The 20028-nt window shown below is 40.2% G+C and overlaps 1 protein-coding gene across 1 annotated transcript in view; it reads left to right on the plus strand.

Annotated features, from left to right (window-relative positions):
* The window catches only part of DNAH10 (dynein axonemal heavy chain 10), a gene marked incomplete at its 5' end in the record, with an annotated part of 56055 nt that extends 37475 nt beyond the window's left edge, over positions 1-18580 (plus strand). The window contains 24 exons of the mRNA XM_082774406.1: positions 525-686; positions 1226-1400; positions 2245-2426; positions 3191-3327; positions 4395-4612; positions 5001-5222; positions 5879-6026; positions 6543-6822; positions 7201-7430; positions 8494-8767; positions 9207-9311; positions 9853-10007; positions 10736-10890; positions 11126-11309; positions 11938-12138; positions 13314-13523; positions 13906-14001; positions 14688-14859; positions 15355-15486; positions 15992-16203; positions 16290-16457; positions 16735-16915; positions 17993-18138; positions 18404-18580. Of these exons, the coding sequence (XP_082630532.1) occupies positions 525-686; positions 1226-1400; positions 2245-2426; positions 3191-3327; positions 4395-4612; positions 5001-5222; positions 5879-6026; positions 6543-6822; positions 7201-7430; positions 8494-8767; positions 9207-9311; positions 9853-10007; positions 10736-10890; positions 11126-11309; positions 11938-12138; positions 13314-13523; positions 13906-14001; positions 14688-14859; positions 15355-15486; positions 15992-16203; positions 16290-16457; positions 16735-16915; positions 17993-18138; positions 18404-18550 (4292 nt within the window). The 3' untranslated portion in view covers positions 18551-18580. The remainder of the gene's footprint in view (positions 1-524; positions 687-1225; positions 1401-2244; positions 2427-3190; positions 3328-4394; positions 4613-5000; positions 5223-5878; positions 6027-6542; positions 6823-7200; positions 7431-8493; positions 8768-9206; positions 9312-9852; positions 10008-10735; positions 10891-11125; positions 11310-11937; positions 12139-13313; positions 13524-13905; positions 14002-14687; positions 14860-15354; positions 15487-15991; positions 16204-16289; positions 16458-16734; positions 16916-17992; positions 18139-18403) is intronic.
* Between the last annotated feature and the right edge of the window lie 1448 nt (positions 18581-20028).

Genomic DNA, 20028 nt, shown 5'->3' on the forward strand with positions numbered 1-20028 from the left:
ATACTATCTCAAATGTTGTGCTGACATCTGTTTTTGACGCTGGACCAATATCCTGGCCATATATGAATGTTCATAATCTGTCTACTGGTATGTTTTTCCCAAAGTCTTTTGTGGATGAACCTTAGCCAGAGTTTCCAAAACAGACACTTGTCTGCTTGGGAAAGAGTGATTAGATTTAATACCAGCTCAGCCTAGCTCACGGTTTTACATTCTTCCTCAAGCAGCAATTCTTGCTCGTACTTCTGTGGGCACTGAAATATGTGAAAAGGATAAAACATGACAGTGTAATAGGAAAAATAAGCTGTGGTGCTGGGCCACTATGTGGCAGCTCAGGTGACATTAACACCATCTAGGGTGAGCGGTTTAGGAAACAAAAAATCTCTCACAGTGATTTTCCTTTCACAACTGAGGTTGCCCTGCTACAAAGTGCACCTATAAGTACATTTACCTTCCATGACATTGTCTATTGCTGTGCAATAATTCCAATGAATCAGTAATATTTCTCTCTTTTGTTTCCTTACTAGCACAATGTAAAAGGCTGGATGGAGGCTTAGATAAACTGAAAGAAGCTAGTATACAGCTGGTTGAGCTGAACAAGAAACTTGCAGAGCAAAGGATTGTGTTAGCAGAAAAGTCAGCTGCTTGTGAGGCTTTGTTAAAAGAGATTTCGGCAAACACAGAAGTAGGTAGGTGGTTTACAAATACTGAAGAGTCCCACAGGCTAAGCAGGGCTTACATAGTCTGTGTTGGGTCAGAAGACACTCTAAGAGCTCAGACTGCTTCTGGAGATGACCCTTTTGTTCTGTCTGTGCTGATTTAGTATCTTGCTAGAAGAGTAGGTCCTGTATCGTACTCAGATTGCCATTGCTTTGCACACCTAATTACTGTGTTCTGCACTTGTCTTCCCTTACCAAGGTATAGGGTGTAAAGTGGGAAAGAGAAATTAGCAAGATTAGCAAGGGACCTTGTCATTCAGAAAATTGCTTTTAGAGGAAAGACAGGGAAGCATAGGAGGAAAAGAGATTATGTATGCTTTGTGTGGAACACTAACAGTGTTCCTAGACTGCTGATGGATGAAGCCCTGTAAACATTGGCAAGCTAGCTGTAAAGGGTACTGAGTTGATGGTAATTTCTGATTTTCAGCCAAGAGCAAGTCTATATTAGTACATGTTCTGCACACAAATTTTAAATAACCCACTTATGGTCCTGCTTTTACAATTCATAGCTGAGGAGAAGAAAAAACTGGCTGAAGAAAAAGCTGCAGAGATACAGGAACAGAATAGGATTATTGCTATGGAGAAGATGGAGGCTGAGTCAGCTCTGGCAGAAGTCATGCCTGTTTTAGAAGCTGCCAAACTGGAGCTGCAGAAGCTTGACAAGTCTGATGTTACTGAGATCAGGTGATTCATTCGGATGTACAGTAGCATAAACCCTTGGAAATTCACTGCCAAGACCCTTGTTTGTAGGTCTGAACTTTAGCTTCATCTTCCTTGTATTCACAGTGTGTGGGTAAAGGTCAGGACATCAGTTGTCCGGGAGCAGAGGTCACAACAGAATCTCCTGACTTCTAGCCCAGGACGTCTCCTGAAGCCTGTTCTTCCTGTCCTTCATTTGATGTCTTCCCTGTAATTTCTACCCTGTGTCTGATGCACTGGAAACTGCTTTGGTTTCTGCTTGAGCAGTGGCTGTCCAAACCCCTTCATTCTTCCTCAGTTTTTGTTCTGCATGAGTAGGAACACATAACAGTTACTTTTCAGGGATGCTTTGATAGCATCAAAGTATACTTCTCTGCTGAATTACTTCCTCCTTTGTTTTTAAAATACACCTTGTATTTGGGGACACATATGAAAGCACATCCAGTCCTTGGCTCTCCCAGAAAAAGTAAGAGCTTTCCATTCCCTGTCACACTTGCTTATTTTCATTTTTTTTAGTAGATCTGTGGATTTATCCTGTACTGCTACTCCCAGAGGACAGCTGCCTCACTGCCCTAGGGAAAAATACAGATTAGGGTTTTAGGCCTTCCACTGCTGAAATCCTTTAGTCTCTTATTGATCAAATTGCTCAAATACAACAGTTGGTTTTGAGCTCATATCTAGTTATTTGTTTCTTGTCTGGGCTGGAATATGTTTTTCCCTTTGAGTAGGATGTCTTATGCACTAGCTGTTGTTGGCAGTCTTAATAGGAAGCACATGTTTGGCATCATGTGCTTTGTCTCCTCCATTATCTCTTTCACCTGTTTTCTAGATCATTTGCGAAACCCCCCAAACAGGTGCAAGCTGTCTTGGAATGTGTGCTTATAATGAGAGGGTACAAAGAATTAGACTGGAAGACAGCCAAAGGAATGATGTCAGAGGCAAATTTCCTGCGATCCCTGATGGACATAAACTTTGATGGAATTACTTACAGCCAAGTGAAATCTATCCGAGGTAAGTAACTGACCTGTGTACTTGGAATGATTGCAGTAACTTGTTAATGTCGTTAGCTGTGTCAGTGGCAATCCTTCTGGTGTTCTTTGGAAGGGTAGGATTCACTTTGTGCAAAGGGACAGCCATGTTTGGGGTGCTGCAGATGTTGTGCTGTTGGCATTACTGGATTTTTCAGAGTATAAACACCTTCTCTGTGTTACATCCAGTTTGTGCCTTAGCTAGGACCTCATACACTTTGGCTTAGAGCAGGCAAGAAACAAACAGGACAGCTGAGCAGGCCCCCTGTTTGCTTTTAGATACTCAGAAAGTAGCATTACAACCTCATCCACGTGGTTACAATTTGGATGTGATATGTACACAGTGGAAGAAGATGAGCTATATATAAAGCTTATTGGCCAAACTTTGCAGGTACTCCCAAAGTTGTAATCCATAGCTCCATTAAGAGGTGAATTTGATTCTTTCAACAAAATGGCATCTAACTTCTGTGGCGAAAATAAACCATGATACTGAGATATGCTTAACAACTCCTGTATGCACTCCTTTTTTGGAGAAAGAACTTGAGAAATCGCTAGCAGTATTTTTTTTGTTATTGTTCTAGCCTGGTACCTTCATCTTAAGTTCAGAGTCTCTTTAATATTTTGACAAATGTTTCATATTGTCTGTCATATTGTTGCTCAATATTGCTGGTATGGAAACCTTATTTCTTTGAGGATTTCTGCACTATAATTAACTCACTTTCAATATTTTTGTTTTTGCCCATTTAGCTCTGTTAAAGAATCTTAATACTACTGCCACTGAAATGGAACTTGTTAGCAGAGCAGGCCTGGGAATGTTAAAGTTTGTTGAAGCAGTGATGAGCTACTGTGATGTAATTAGAGAAGTCAAGCCAAAGAGAGAGAAGGTAGAGTGTATGGATTCAAACTCTGAGGAGGACAAAACGTGATTGTTATTAGAAAAATAACACATCAGTTTCACAGACAGCCCCACTTAAGAACTCTGAAGTGCTTAACAAGAGGTGTTTATAAATATTGCAGTAGGGGTGAGAAATGTGATATTCAGTGATAAACTGCTGTGTTTATTGTGCTGTGATGCTGTGGTAGGGGTTCCCATCCACTCCATTGCATGAAGGAGGTGGAGGAATTTGGTCAGGTGGCATTTGGTAATCTAACATGGTTAGAAAAGCACAGTTTTTTAACTGTCTACTAAAAGCATACTTCAAAATGAATGGCATTTGGACAGAGTAGAGCTCAGTAGTACACAATATCCATGCCCCTTGAGCACAGACCTTTCTATTAATTTCTTTCTTTTTTTTTTTTCTTTCTTTTTTTTTTTTTTTTTTTTTTTTTTTATAAAGACTGGAAACTTAGCTGTGTTACCAAAGGAAATCTAATGTCCAGAAGATGATGTAGAGAAAATTTCTTCAAGAAAAGCTCTTTACATAAAAGACGTTTAGATGTAGAGCTTAGGGATATGGTTTAGTGGGGACTGCTAGCGTTAGGTCAGAGGTTGGACTTGATGATCTTGAGGTCTCTTCCAACCTAGAAATTCTGTGATTCTGTGACATGCATCTAACCACTGATAAACTATATTCACTAGATGATGGGCCTCACAATTTTTGAGGTCATTGTTACTGAGTGGACAAACCTCCCTTTTTGTACAGGATAATAGTCTTGCAGACCTGCCAGGAATTGGTAGGACTGCTTACATATACATGCTTAATATAACTTAAGTGTTGAAAGATCTGGTTTAGGAGACTTATCTGCTTTGTAACTACAGTTTCAGACCATAATGTATATATTTAGGATGGGGGGAGGTGGGTGAAAAACTGTGCCCGTTATTTTGACTTACACTGTTTATTACCAGGATGCTTTAAAATAAATGAGATAGCCAAAAGAAATCCAAGAATTTAAGATTTCTCTCAAAAGCCTTTCTTTCCTCTGATACTCTTATATTTCCTTCTTAATGTAGGTGGCGAGGCTAGAACGGAATTATTACTTAAGTAAGCGGGAACTGGAAAAGATAAAGGCAGAGCTAGCTACAATTCAGGAAGAACTTAAAGCTTTGGGGGACAAATATCAAGAGGCAATAAAAGAAAAACAACAGTTACAAGAAGAAGCAGAGATTATGCAGCGGAGATTAGAAGCTGCTGACAAACTCATCTCTGGCTTGGGATCTGAGAACGAGAGGTAAATCTAGATTCAAAGAGGATCGCTCTTGACATTAGATGGGCATGTGCCAGGAATAAAATATATCAAACTGAGACATTTTTGGGAATGCCTCTTCCCATGATTTTTTTTTTTTCCTGTGAAGAGTTAATATTAATTCTAACTAATATTTATGAGACCTTGAAAAATACTAACAACAATTTTAATGCAGATGAGAAAGGTGAATTAAGATTAAAAGGGAGAAGGTTCAGACCAACTCAGTGTCTGATGCCATCACAATAATGAGAGAACTACTGACTGTAAGTTTCAGGGTCTGTCTCAATTTACAGCTAAATTAGCAGCAGTTAATGTACATAATTCCCATCCCCCTGTTACAAACTCACCCAGGATTCCCTTATTTTTCTTTCAGGTGGGCAAAAGAATTAGAGGACTACAAAACACGAAAGTTGAATTTGCTTGGAGACTGTCTGCTCTGTGCTGCCTTTCTGAGCTATGAAGGAGCATTCAACTGGGAGTTTCGTAATGAAATGATTTATCAAATGTGGCAAGAAGATGTCCTCTCACGAGAGATCCCTCTCAGTCAACCATTTAGGCTAGAAAACCTTCTGACTAATGAAGTGGAGGTTAGCAGGTATGTCCAGTAAAGAAGTCCAATGACTACTGTATGTGAAATCATAAAGTGGGAGTCTGGATCTGAATCTGTAGCATAGAATTGGCATTGTGGATGGAAGTGCACAGCCATTCTAGGGAAGAGAGCATTTTACTTTCATGCCTCAAAGATGGCAAGGAAGGAGATGGTTTTTTTTTCCTGGTTAGCAGAGGCTATTTGCTATAACAGACCATTGTTCTTTATATTCCAAGGACATTCAGTGAACCTGCACGCATATAATACCTTTTTATATATACATATTTTTTTGTGAGTTACCTATAATATGTGTTCAACTCAAGGCCTAATAGGAGTCTTTTCATTGAATTCAGTGCATTTGGAAATAAACGCATGCCCAGGTAATCCATGTTTCAACTGCTGCAAGATTCCTCAGCAAATACAACAGTTGGTGTTTTGAGTGGTGTAGTTACAAATGACTCAGGCAATGAGTCAGTCCGAGTTTTGACGCTGCTCTTGCAATCCCATACGTTATATTGCTCTTGCAATCCCATACATTATACGTTTGCTTGTGTTTCTAATACTATGCTCAATGGATTGCATAATTTTACTGCCTACTGAAATGTCCTGCTCTCCACTCAAGTTTTCATTCCAGCTTACTCTTTGATCCATTGCCTTCCCAGGTGGGTTTCCCAAGGATTGCCTCCAGATGAGCTCTCCGTCCAGAATGGCATCCTGACAACATATGCAAGCCGCTTTCCACTCTGTATTGACCCACAACAACAGGCATTAAATTGGATTAAGAAGAAGGAAGAAAAAAATAACCTGAGGGTAAAGATAAATTTTTAACCTCTTTACTTGTTGTTTTAAAAGCTGCATCAATACTTGTTACCTTGAATGGGGAACAATTATGCAGTTACATAAAAACAAATGTGATGACTATTGTGTCTCTAAAATGGATAGCAAGTATCACTGTTCACATGACCTTCAAGTCCTTGGGGATGATTATTTTTTCAGGATCTTGGACAGCCTCAGTACAAGAAAAATAATATAACCAAAATGCTGGCGTTGCTTGCGTTCTGTCTCAGCTCCAGGATGGAGTTCTGTACAACAGTAACGCAGTCAGAGGCATAGTTGGAATAATTCTTCAAATGGAAGTCACTCTCAACTGATAAGAAAAAGAGCATTTTTACTGTTCTGTACCAGTGTAGTTTATATCATTTAAAGAGTAAAGGCAAAGAGCAACATAGAGCAATCTTCATTAGTGCTAGCAGCTATTGTAAAAATAACGATGTTCAGAAAATTGAATCAGTCCTGTTTGCATATCTTCCCATTCTTCTCTTGCAGATGGCTTCCTTTAATGACCCAGATTTCCTTAAACAACTAGAACTTGCCATAAAGTATGGAAATCCTTTCTTGCTTCATGGTGTTGATGAATACATTGATCCTATGATAGACAATGTCTTAGAGAAGAATATCAAAGTTGCACAGGGGCGAACATTCATTGTCCTGGGCGACAAAGAGGTTGACTATGACAGTAATTTTAGGTTGTACCTGAACACCAAATTAGCAAACCCAAAGTATACTCCCTCTGTGTTTGGCAAAGCTATGGTTATCAATTATACAGGTAAGCAATAGTTTGTGTTTAGTAACAAAGTAGTGATTATGCTGTAGTGCAAGTTTAGGGCGTGTGTGGTTTTCTGAAATGACAACAAAACTCTGAAACTTCATAGTCTCCCTTATACTTGTCATCTGACTTAATATAAAATTCTTCTCACTTCTCTCTCTTAATTTGAAACGTAGCTAAAGATCTGTTTGTAGACCTGCCAGGTTAGGATGCATTGGTAGAATCAATATATACAATTACTAACCAGGTCACTCAGTTGTATTGCTGTAGTTTTATGAGATGATTAAGATGAAATTAACTGTCTAAAGGCTGTCCTTATTTAAAACAAAACAAACAAAACAAACAAACAAAAACCTGTGTGCTGCGTTCTATCTGTAGTTACACTAAAAGGTCTAGAGGATCAGTTGCTCAGTGTCATTACGGGTTTTGAAAGAAGGGAATTGGAAGAACAGAGAGAACATCTCATCCAGGAGACAAGTGACAACAGAAACTTGTTGAAAGATCTGGAAGACTCTCTCCTTCGGGAGCTGACATCTTCCACAGGAAACATGTTGGACAACTTAGACTTGGTGCAAACCCTGGAAGAGACGAAATGCAAAGCTACTGAGGTACCAACTCTGTTTTTTTTGGGGAGAAGGATATTTGCTTATAGGACTTCTTTCATTTTCATTGTGCTTCATCTTCTTTCATCCTTGAAGCTAGGAACTAGGTTGAAAGCAATGAAGAAATCTTACAAGTTTGTTGCATCTTTCAGTATTGGGCAGTATGTTTTTGCATCCAAGAAACAAATCCTACCTTCAGGAAAGTCCTTATAAGGACCAAAGTAATGGTTCTTTACAGTTCTAAGTCAAAGGGTTTGTGATGTATTTGTTTCAGAGCTGAAAGAATCTCCATCTTGGATTGTATCAGATCTGAAATGAAAAATTAAGATATTTGTTATTCGGAGAGGATATTGAATCTCTGTCCTTGGAGGTTTGCACCACTAGAGCAGGTCAGCTGGGCAAAACCACAGCTGACCTGATCTAGTGGTAGTGATAGTCCAGTACTGTGCAGAAAGTTGGACTAGACATCCCCAGAGGGTTTGTCCCACACTATTTCCATGATTCTGTGTTAAACTTTGTCTTTACTTTCCATAATAATACAAGGTGGGATGTTTATTCTAACCTTTGATTTTTACAGTTCATACTTCTTTAGGGTTACTTGCCCAGATTCTGAATATAGTCATCAGAGAGGCACTGGTAGGGCATGATTCTTTTCACATAGTTCAGATGTCTACAGTTGGATGGGGACTTTGCCTCATCAGTATCTTTTTTACTCCTCAGACTATAAGGGGACATGCAAGATAACTAGCTCTTATTTCTTCACAAAGCCCTGTTTGCCTTCTAAGAGAAATTTTGGTACAGTGTTTAAAGATGACTTACATTTTTACATAAATATAGTCTTTTTAAAAGTAAGTTAATATATGGACGTTACTAGTCTTTAGTATCTTGCCTCCTGATGTTCATATGGTTTTAATGCATGCCATTACACGCAATATTTTTAGGTCCTAAATGTTCGCCATTATTGTTTCAACATGGCTTAGCCACAGAATAGCTTTGCTTATTGTGACATGTTATATATACTATGGACCCGTGTGTTAATTACTTGTGCATAATATCTATGTATGGCTAGGTGATTGAAAAACTTAATCTGGCTGCGACAACGGCGGTGGATATTGATCGACTTCGAGATGGCTACAGACCAGCTGCCAGGAGGGGAGCCATTTTATTCTCCGTTTTGTCTGAAATGTCTGTTGTCAACATCATGTATCAGTACTCCCTGGTCTCCTTCTTAGATGTTTTTGGATTCTCTCTTCGGAAATCCATGCCCAGTCCCATTCTTCTGAAGAGGTTAGAAAACATCATGGATGCATTGACTTTGAACACCTATAACTATGGCTGCACAGGTTAGTGCAATTTAGTGGTACTGTGGTGTTCAAATGCTTGGTAAAACCATGCTTTCAGTTGGTTTACATTGGAGGCAAATTACCAAACACATTCACTACTGTTCAGATCTCAGCATTGTTCCTGGTTTATTCTTACTACTTCTATTTCTGTTTGAAGAAACTATGCATGTTACAAATATAACCTAAAAAAATGCTTTAATTAATGGATTTACAAATGGCAAATTGCTGTTATGGATCTTGCATTCCTGGATATTTCTCACAGATGCCATTTTGATTCCAAACATGTAGCTGGTCCATACTTCTGTAAGCCTGACCCAAAGCCCTGTCTTTGATCACCCAGGTCTTTGTGGGGTGACCAGATGCAGAATGTAGATTTAAAGGTTGCTCCCGTTCCACATTTTAGCACCATATTTTTGAAAATATTCTCATTTTAATGCAGGCTTGTTTGAGAAGCACAAGTTATTATTCTCCTTTAATATGACTATCAAGATAGAGCAAGCTGATGACAATGTTCCACAAGAAGAACTTGACTTCTTTTTAAAAGGTAACATGAATATATATATATATATATATATATATATATATATATATATATAAAAATGTATAGCTATATGTGGTGATAGCTAGATCTTTCAAAGATAGATTTTGTCTAGATATGATCTGCTGTGAGAGCTAGAACCTGAAGTCAGCTGAAATATGTTGGTTTACACAAACTGTGGATTTTTACTTTTTTGTTGTTGTTGTTTTAGAATTTGTTAAACAGTGAAGAGGCTAATCTGTTTTCACTTACAGTTGTTGACAAATCTTGTATTAGCCATGGACAATTAGAATGTTACCTGAGCAAATAATGTCTTGTTACTTTCTAACTTTTTATAATTAATTTTAGAAATGGTTGAGAAGATACACCTTCGGCTTTTGCAAGCACTTGTGAAATGGCATATTTACTTTAGCAGACCAGTTTAATCTTATAGTGCTTCCAGAGACAAATTTCCAAATGGTTCCTCTGTGCAGTGGGACTGTATGTGTGGTCATGTATTGGAGAATTTATGCCATGGACAGTCACTCTGGTTTCTGAATGTGACTAGGCAATATTTCCCTGGAGAAGAGTACACGAAAGAAACCGTTCGCTTGGCTTCCAGATCAAGGCTGGGAAGACCTAATTCGCTTGTCTGAACTATTTCCTGAGCAATTTGAATCTCTTCCAGATGATGTGGAAAAAAATCCAGATGTATGGAAAAATGTACGTGCTTTTCTGCAATCCTGTTCTCTCTCCTTGTTTTTCTTCTGGAATTAAATGTTCAAGTATGATGCAATGTGCCATAGGACTCTGTAGGAGGCATGTCACCGCTGGCTTTTTCTGTCAAGGCCTTCCTTTTCTTCTTGAACTCAGTGATTGGCTTATTTCCAGAAGAATTAAGGCTCTTATTTAAATGCCCCCCCCCCCCCAGTATTGTCTCTGATATATTGTACGTATTTTCCAGTCAAATGCCTTAGATGAGTTCTTTGCCCCATTCGAGTCAGTGGAATTTTTGCTGTTGGATATCAACAGTCAATATTTCGCTGTTGTTTTTGTACAGCTAAATTGTACTTTGATCTTCTTGTGGCAATGAGTTTTATAGGCTAGTTACAAGCAAAGGCTTTCCTTTGTTCTGCCTTCAGTTTCATTCCATGTCTTCTTGCTTTATAAGAATCTTTCTGTAAGCAATCTGCTAATACTGTTTGTTGCTGTTTTCTATATCTTAAGAGAATTACTCGTCATATAATTAAAGTACAGATGTGTTTTTGGACTTGAATGCTTTATGCTGTAAAATCTTTCAATATGTTTTTTCAGCTGGTTGACTTTCTTCTTTGTTCTCTTTGAGTATCTTAGCCCTTCCTCAATCAAATAGCTTTGCTCTGCTTTTCCTAGTAATTTCATTGATAGATCCATTTGATCCATCTGCATTGTCTCCCACCTTTTCTTGCCAGTGGTATGACACAGATGCTCTGGAGCAGATGCCATTCCCCATGCAGTACCAAAACAATCTCTCAGGCTTTCAGAAACTCCTACTTTTGCGATGTTTCCGAGTGGATCGGGTATATCGGGCAGTAACAAACTATGTTACTCTGACAATGAGTGAGAAGTAAGTCAACTTGTTTTAAATTAGAATACTACTGTTAAGGTATTTCACACAGAACTGGAGTTGTACTCAGTTATGTAACTGGTTTGTATACTTTGTCTAAACAGTAGAGCATGTTTTGTCTCTGTTCCATTTCTATGTAGTCTGCTATAGATGTTGATGTCTGTGTAAGAGTCATCTTTTACACATGATGGCTACTTTTTTGTAGAGCAGCTTATGGTGCTTCTTTTCCTACCAGGTATGTGCAGCCCCCTGTGATCAGCTTTGAAGCTATCTTTGAGCAGAGCAGTCCCCACTCACCAGTTGTTTTTATCTTAAGTCCTGGCTCTGATCCCATTAGTGACCTCATGAAACTGGCTGAGAGGACAGGCTTCGGAGGGGACAGACTGAAATTTCTAGCCATGGGACAAGGCCAGGAAAAGGTAGGTTCAGTGGGAGGTTGAGACATTCTGTGGGCAGTGAGTTAGTGTGAGAATGGCATATCATGCTGTTATTGTCACGGGCCTGGCCAAATTTCCTTTCCAAAGGCCTGCTCCATTTAAAATGGAGTTTCTTTGTGCTTCAGACATAGCGTACAATATGCCAGCCTGGGAATAATGCTTTCCTGTAATGTGAGCGAGAGCATTTGGCTGTTAGGCTGATTTTATGGGTTTGGTTAGGCTACATTCAGAATTAGGTTTTCATGTTAGAAAATAGTTGAGCTGAAAAGACATTACTCTGCAGCCTTTCAAAGGTTAATCGGTGACCCTGTCTTTGTGTAAGGACATGAGCTGATTGGAAAACAGTGTTCGTTACCAACAACAGGATCCTGCTGCTCTTTCTGTCTTTCTTGTAGCTTTCTTTTTTGGTTGTGGTCACAGCTTAGCAGCTGACTGAATTTGCTGTGTTTTTGGTCAGTGGGAGAGTTCCAATTAGCTTTGTTTAGACACCACTTCCTAGGCTCTGATCACCTGCTAGCAGGAAGAAATCTGTTGCACTAACCCATTAGAGCTGGTTTGCTTGCAGGATAAAGGGAGAGTTACTAACAGACGGTCCTTTCTTTCTCTCAAGATTGCTCTGCAGATGCTGGAGAACGTGGCAGTTAGTGGAGAGTGGCTGATGTTGCAGAACTGTCACCTTTTGGTGAGGTGGCTTGTCACTCTGGAAAAGGCTCTGGAGAAAATTACAAAACCTCACCCAGACTTTCGCCTCTGGCTGACTACCGACCCTACCGAGGGCTTTCCAATTGGAATATTGCAGAAGTCATTAAAGGTACTGTGCAATGGGGAAACCCCAGTCAGGAAGACATGGCCCGCGTATTCAGCAAAACAGAGGGGCTTTGGGAGGAGCATGACCTGAATGTAGGATGTTGACTTGGGCTGTATGGCTTTTTGTCTTCATAAGCCAAATACATTCTTCATCATCCTGTTTATCTTCTGGTGATTTTTTTTTCTTTTGGGTAAAAGCTGTTCAGCATATTTTTTCCTGAAGCAGTTATTTCAGAGTCGAGGTTTGTGAGTAAACCTGGAGATGTGACAAATGCTCTTCAGACTGAAATGCTGCCACAAGTATATCAAGTCAGAAATAATCCTGTCAGTCCCAGATGCTGAAGTACAGAACTGAGGTCTGTGCCTAGCCTGGCAATAGTACCAGCGGAGCAGACGCTGTAATAGGATAATGGTTTCCAGCTGCTAGTTCACAAGCAAGCTGAGCTGATTATTTTGAAGGCGCAAGCCATGATGCTGTCCTAATGTTCTTTTCTGTGGCTACTTTATTTCTGTTGTGGTGAACCACTCCTGTAAACATAATAACTGTATTTCACAGATCTGAAGGCAGTGGTATAACAGATCCACCCAATATGTGCTCTAGTGTATCAATGACAGCTCTAGAATATTCATCTCCAGCAGTGCCTAATTCTGCAGTGGGGGAGAAGTGAGCATGAACATATCTTTGATTTATGACTGCAGATACGCACTTTGTAGGTCTAGCCATGTGCAGTGAGATCAAAGGTTTTATAGCACTTTGAAAATGTTGCCAGGAAGCTGGCTCTGCCTTCATTTGATCACCAGTAAAGACATGTTAGAGACTGTTAAGCCGTTTTACTATTGTGATATGTAGGACACAGCAAAATGTGTAAAGTACTGGTAATATTTCAGTAAATTTGATCTTCAAGTATGATAAAATATTGATGTCTTTCCAGTAACATGGCTATTTCTAAAATAATATTAAGTTTCTCTTTACATATGTATTTTTACCTTGATGTACTTAAAAGGTCAGTTTCATGTCTTTATATAAGAAAAAATCCCATATTGATATGAATTCAGGAAGCTGATTTTTTTTTTTTTTCACGTTTGCATTGTGTAACTTACTTAGAGAATGTGATGCATTTGCTGTTTATTTTCCTGAGGCAATTCAGTAATTGATGGCTTCCCTGATTATTTTCATAGGTTGTAACAGAACCACCTAATGGTCTGAAGCCAAATATGCAAGCCACCTACTTCAAAATTCCCCAAGAAGCCTTAGAGCAATGCCCACATCCTGCCTTTAAATCCTTAGTCTATGTCTTGGCATTTTTCCATGCTGTGGTTCAGGAGAGAAGGAAATTTGGGAAGATTGGGTGGAACGTTCCATATGACTTTAATGAATCCGATTTCCAGGTAAGAAAATAGTGACAATAGCTCCTATATTTTTGACTTGCTCAAATTATTTTTGAAAACGATATATCCAGATTTAATCCTTTTTCACAGTAACATTTTGCCTCTCCCTTTTCCTTTTTTTCTTCTGCTGCTGTGGACTCATGTAGACTCACCATCTTCTATAACATCAATTTCGGCCACTAAAGATCAGATTCCCAGTCCTTCATTATTATATTGCCTCCCTTGCGGGCTTCCTTTCTTAACAAGATGTACATTTAACTTTCTAATTCTTTGAGGAAGAAACTACTGTTAGTTTTCAAACAAGAACTATGTGAAGTAAAATCTATGGACTTGTATAGATGATTTATGAATCTTATCTCGCACATTTAAAAAACTTTATTAGGTCTGCATGGAAATTCTTAACACATACTTGACGAAAGCTTTCCAGCAAAATGATGATAAAATCCCGTGGAGCAGTCTCAAGTATCTTATTGGTGAGGTGAGTGCCTACAATGTCACTAAGCAACATGGGTGGCTAAAGAACCCTGACAAATGAAGCTTCCTTTCTGTATGAGCTGCATCATAAAGTAAAGCTGGTTGAGAATCTCTCCTGGGCGGTTGTCTCACTGCCTGAATGAAACAGGGCCATTGTGTTTAACTGCACAACAGGGGAGTTATGGGGCTTAATTAATTTGGAGTGAAAGAGCCCTTGGGATCCTCTGATGAAAGGTACTGAACGGCACAGCGTTACAGTATTAGTAGTACAGTGGAGTACTGCTGATGTGAGCTGTACGAACGGGTATTTCTAGAGCTCTTGCAGTGCTGTACGTGGTATGCGCTGTGTAGCAGCTGGCCAATTCAAAGTCAAGGACATCTTACAAGATGTTATTTTGCAGCATTTAATCACAACTGAGATATTATCTAAGGGAGTTCCTGTTACACATAGATCACCAAGACTGGCTATTACAAGTGGGCTGGAGCAGTTAGCGGACTGAGTCAAACACTTCATGTGTTCCCCTTGAGAGGGAGCTAGAGAAGCCTTGAAGGGAAACAGCATTAATCATCCAGTCACTGCAGCAGCCAGTCACTGCAGCAGGAAGTCCTTTGGACCTTTCAGTGATTTTATTTTTTAAACTGTATTTGCTGCCCCAAAAGCCAGTGGTGTATTAGTATTATTATTTCTAGGTCATGTATGGTGGACGTGCAATTGATAGCTTCGATCGTCGCATTCTGACTGTCTATATGGATGAGTACCTTGGTGATTTCATATTTGACACATTCCAAACCTTTCATTTTTATAAAGATGATAAGGTTGATTATAAGATTCCACGAGGGATTGTAAAAGATGACTTTGTTGGTAAGCAATGCTTTTCCTGGACTTAAGTTAGCATTAGAAATAAATAAGGCTACTTACAGTATTCCTGCTCTTCCCATGGCCAGTGTTGGACATGAGAAATCGGAAGTAACTTCAGGCGTAGTATTTGTACATGTTGCAAAGTTATAATCCACAGCTGATAATGCTTTTGCCTCATATGAGCAGGCCCTCTTAACATGTGAGCTTACCAGCCAGCTCTTCACAGTTCTTAAAAACCCCAACAAACCCTCCCCAGATAAACAGCATGTTTGAAATGTGGTACCTTTCCATGGTGGGGAGGGTGTGGCTGTCTCTGTATTTCATGCTCTAAAATGTTTATTCAGTCCTTGCAGTATTTCAAAATCAGCTATAGCATTTCATTTTTTTCAATCATAACAATAACAAAAACCACTCATGGAATTCTCTACGGCATTCTTTCAGTCTGGTAGCTGTGGCTTAATATATGGTGTATTTATGAAACATGTTTTTGTATTGCAGAAGCGATAGAATCTCTGCCACTTGCTAATACACCAGAGGTGTTTGGGCTTCATGCAAATGCTGAGATTGGGTATTACACAGAGGCAGTTCGTGATCTATGGTCTCATCTCCTTGAGCTGCAGCCTCAGACAGGTACATTCACCATCGCTTTGGACTGTTTCCATGAATAGGAACTAAGGTGGTGAGCTCTGTGCTAAGAGACTGCAATGCCAACCGTGCCCCTGCCCACTTCAGGGGGTCTGGGGCCTGGCATGGACGCTGCAGCCAGTAGCGCTGCCTGCACCCTGCACGTTGCCACGGGCTGGCACGCAGAGGTTTCTGTGGCTACACAGGTTAGTGTTTGCCTGCCAGCACAATGTGTAGTGGCCTCGTGGAACAGAGGTGGCAAAACAGCAGGGACTGGGAGGCAAGCAAAGCAGCTGAACTGCTTAGTCCTGCCAGCATGGAAATTGTTCAGCATGTGCCCAGAGGCACAGTTTGAGGCATGTGGGAAGTCTTCTAGTGCAAATGTCAGTGCCACAGGGACTGGGCAAAGAATTTGGTGCCAAAAGGTGAGTCAGCCCTCAAAATGGTCTTAGAGAATAACAGGAGGGATAATTTATTCTGATTTAGTCTCACTAATCCATTTTTGTTTCAGGTGAATCTGGTACAGGAATTAGTCGAGATGAATATATTGCACATGTCGCTAAGGATATAGAAAGCAAGATACCACAAGTATTTGATCTTGCCCAGATACGAAAAGGTTTTGGACTAGACATATCCCCTACAACTGTGGTGCTGTTGCAGGAACTGGAACGTTTTAATAAGCTGATCATTCGCATGGCAAAGTCACTGGCTGAACTACAGCGGGTACGTAAGAGCACAGCTACTGGGTGAAATCAGTTGGGTTTTAACTGCGCCCATTCAGGCACTCAGGACTCTCACTGTCTTTCCAGGCCTTGTCTGGGGAAGTTGGAATGAGCAGTGAACTGGACGATGTGGCTCGGGCTCTCTTTAATGGGCAGATTCCTGGAATCTGGCGGCGGCTGGCCCCTGACACCCTAAAAACACTTGGAAATTGGATCATTTTCTTTAGAGCTAGGTATAACCAGTACACCAGCTGGGTGAGTAAGACATTCTAGATAAAGTTCTCTTTTTTGTTAACCTGCATGATTTGCTGTGCAAGTTAGTGCTGGGGTGCAGAAGTCATTGAAACCACGCTGCTTTAAATAAGTTACTTGAACTAATGTCAATTACTACCTAAAATGAGACTGATTCATTGTACAACAGTGGAGTTAAGGAAGCCCGGCCCCTCGCTTTAAACTGGTTGGCCTCTGAGTTGAGTGAGGTGGTAGGAGAAGAGAACAAGTGCTGCAGGTTGTCTTCTTGGACTGATTGCAGGTTAATGAGTGTGAACCAAAGGTGATGTGGCTCTCAGGCCTGCACATTCCAGAATCGTACCTGACAGCTCTTGTTCAGGCCACCTGCAGGAAGAACAGGTGGCCCTTGGATCACTCCACCCTCTACACTGAGGTGACTAAATACAGGACTGCAGAAGACATCACTGAAGGGTCTATACAAGGTAAGTGGTTTTATGATCATTTGAAGAGAAAAAAAAGCAGTTAATTGGGGCCAGAGGGGTGAGGGAGAGAAATTGCTTGGCCTACTGAATGGAATTATTTAGATCATACCTCTGCAGACAATGTGCATGGTTATGGTTTTAACAGTCCGTGTGATTACAAGCTGGAAATCAGCTAGGTTCAGGTTCCTGCTTTGCTGCTGAGCAAGTGTATACACAAATGATTATCTTTCTTCAGCTTCTTTCACGCACACCTGTATATTTCTTCAACTTCCAGCCTCTCCTTGTCTCTCTCTTATATCTCTGTATGTATTTTCTTAATGGGAAAAGCATTATAAACTTGCTAAGACTAAGTAAAAATGCATTTACACTGCAAATAATGTATTTAAGCAAAAAAAAAAAAAAAAAAAAGTAAATATAACTGTGTTGTATTACGTATTGTGTATATATATCTCTTAGAAATGCCAGTGTTCTAATTACTAAATGCAACAACCTCTGGCTAGAGGTCCAGGTAAGCAACTCTTTTTGAATATCATACCTGACTGGAAACAGAGAAGAAAAATCTGTTTTTTTGCCAAATATAGCTATCAGTTAACAACAACAAAAAAAGGTCACGTCAAGCCTAGATTATTCTGTATTTACCAAAATTTCAACAAAAATGCTTGGTATTAGAACAACTCTGTCCAAACCCACACCTTTTGTCAGCATGAGCTAACCTTCAGTCCCACAAGAGTGAACAAGTTCTCTCATAACTTGGCTATTACGTGAGCAAATACCAAGGGTGGTATCCACTGTGGGGAAGAAAACTGGTAGGAAATTGGTATTTATTCCTGTTTATCACATATAATGCAGCTGAGCCAATTTTAATTTGAAAATGTTTTTTTAAACCCACAGCTCACAGCTGTGCTATACAGACAGACACCACAGGTAAATATACCTCTGTGTAGATGCAGTTTGAAAGGATAAGTTTTGTCATCACTGTATTAATGCCAAGGAGATCCACTGTAGGAATAACGTTGCCTTAAACAGTGTTTTTTAGTGGCCTGACTTACACAAGATGTCGCGTTTCTGCCTTTACAGGTTGCTTTGTTTCTGGCCTGTTTCTGGAAGGAGCAGACTGGGACATAGAGAACAGCTGCCTTACAAAAAGCAAGCCCGGAGTGCTGGTGGTGGAGTTACCCATTCTGAAGATAATCCCCATTGAAGCGCACAGGCTCAAACTCCAGGTACGTTTCCTCTGGGGACACTGAGATACATTTGTTTATCACCTTCTTCCTATTTTTAAATCTCAGTAGCTGCTGGTCATTTCCCTCTTAGCACAACCAGAACTACCACTAGCATTTTAGAGTATGCAGTGTGAAACTTCTCCTTACAGAAACAGAATGAGTGAATTTCTGAAGTCAACCATCTCTCATAGAGGCTCCTCTTGTTTCCACTTTCATGCACTTTGAGAACTATTCAGTGTCTTCCTTTTCCTCCACCCTCTTCTAGAATACCCTCCGGACACCAGTGTACACCACCTCCATGAGAAGGAACGCGATGGGCGTTGGCCTTGTTTTTGAAGCTGATCTTTACACCACAAGGCACATTTCCCATTGGGTGCTTCAAGGTGTTTGTCTCACTTTGAATGCAGATTGATAGCTTGAAGTTAGGCACTAGATTTTTCTCATAGAATTCACTGCTTTAGGGAGGGAAGGAAAAAACAAAACAAACAACAAAGAGGCAAAGATTCACCACCCTGGGTAGGGTAGTGTTCACTTAGGTGTACTTGACCTTAAATAGTATGTTACAACTAAGCTAGTAGTCTCAATAAACACATTTGAAAAGGAAGTGTTTTTCATCATTTGCATTTTGTTTTAGAAACGCTCTGAGTTGCTGTGTATAGATATAGGAAAGATGTAGTAAGTTTGTCACACACACACAAAGACTAAGGTTTACCTGTATGGTTGTAAGAAACATTTTTAATTGCCCAAAGCATCGCTTCTGCTGTGTTTAGAAGCGATGCCTTCCATCGGCCTTGAACAAGTGGCAGGGTAGTTCACTCATACAATAGATAGCCATCATAATATGGCAACAACAACCAAAAAAACCCAAAACCGAAACCACTGCTGGGTAATGCAATACACTTAGACGTGGTAAACTCTGGAATAACAAGCTGTCTTTAACCAATCATTTTTCAGGAACACAGCCTTCTCCCTGTCCCTCCCCACAATTCATGAAACAAATCCTACCACACAACTGACAAGGCACAACACTGACGAGTGTTTCTTGGGCTTTAAACTAGCAAGTGACTGAATTGTGAAGGTGCACAGGCAGACGACACGGGAGGCCTTAGGGCTAGTGGACATTCAAATCCTCTCTGACTGGCAACAACCCTGCTGTAAGTTATACGTTACACAGGAAATTTAGCATTACCACAATTAGGAAGAACAGCTGTCTTCATCCTGCCAGTGCCTTTTTTTTTTTTAAGGGAAGCTGACAAATAGTTGTTATCCAAGGCTCCCGAAGGAAACACACACCAACACACAGCTGCAGAAAAAGCTTAAGGGGTTAAGACTACAGCTGGCAAGAGGAAGGAAAGAGGGCAGGCAGGAATCCTTCACCAGGTTTCACAAAGGTTACGTGTTCCAAGTTTTTGAAGGCACATCATAAGCTTTAGCAGCATTTGGGAGCCATTTTTTCTTGCTTGTCCTACTCAGAGGCTGCAGACAAGAGTGAAGCAGAGGTGAGCTGGAGGTGCTGATCAGAATTTAAGAAAAAAACTGTCAGATTTGTGCTCCCGTCCAAAATTACATACTCACACTGCTCTCAGTATGCCTTTCTTTCCTAGAAAAAAAGAACAAACATAAAAATCAAGTAGTCTAACAAGAGACGTTGGGGCTACCTGTTGCTAACTAGGCAGGAGTAGGGGAACCAGGACAAATACAAGGCAACCGTGTCCCAGTTGGCTGAGATAAAACTCGGGGATGCCAGGTTCTCCTCTTGTATGAATTGGTTAACTCAGTTACATTTCAAACTAAATGCACACATTTTAAAGGGACAGCATGGGCTTCTAATAGCTTAGAAGCCCATGCTGTCTGATGATACCCAGAACAAGTCTATGGTTTTCAGGAAAC

Source organism: Aythya marila (genome assembly GCF_965140915.1).
Source record: "Aythya marila genome assembly, chromosome: 17".
NCBI lineage: Eukaryota > Metazoa > Chordata > Aves > Anseriformes > Anatidae > Aythya > Aythya marila.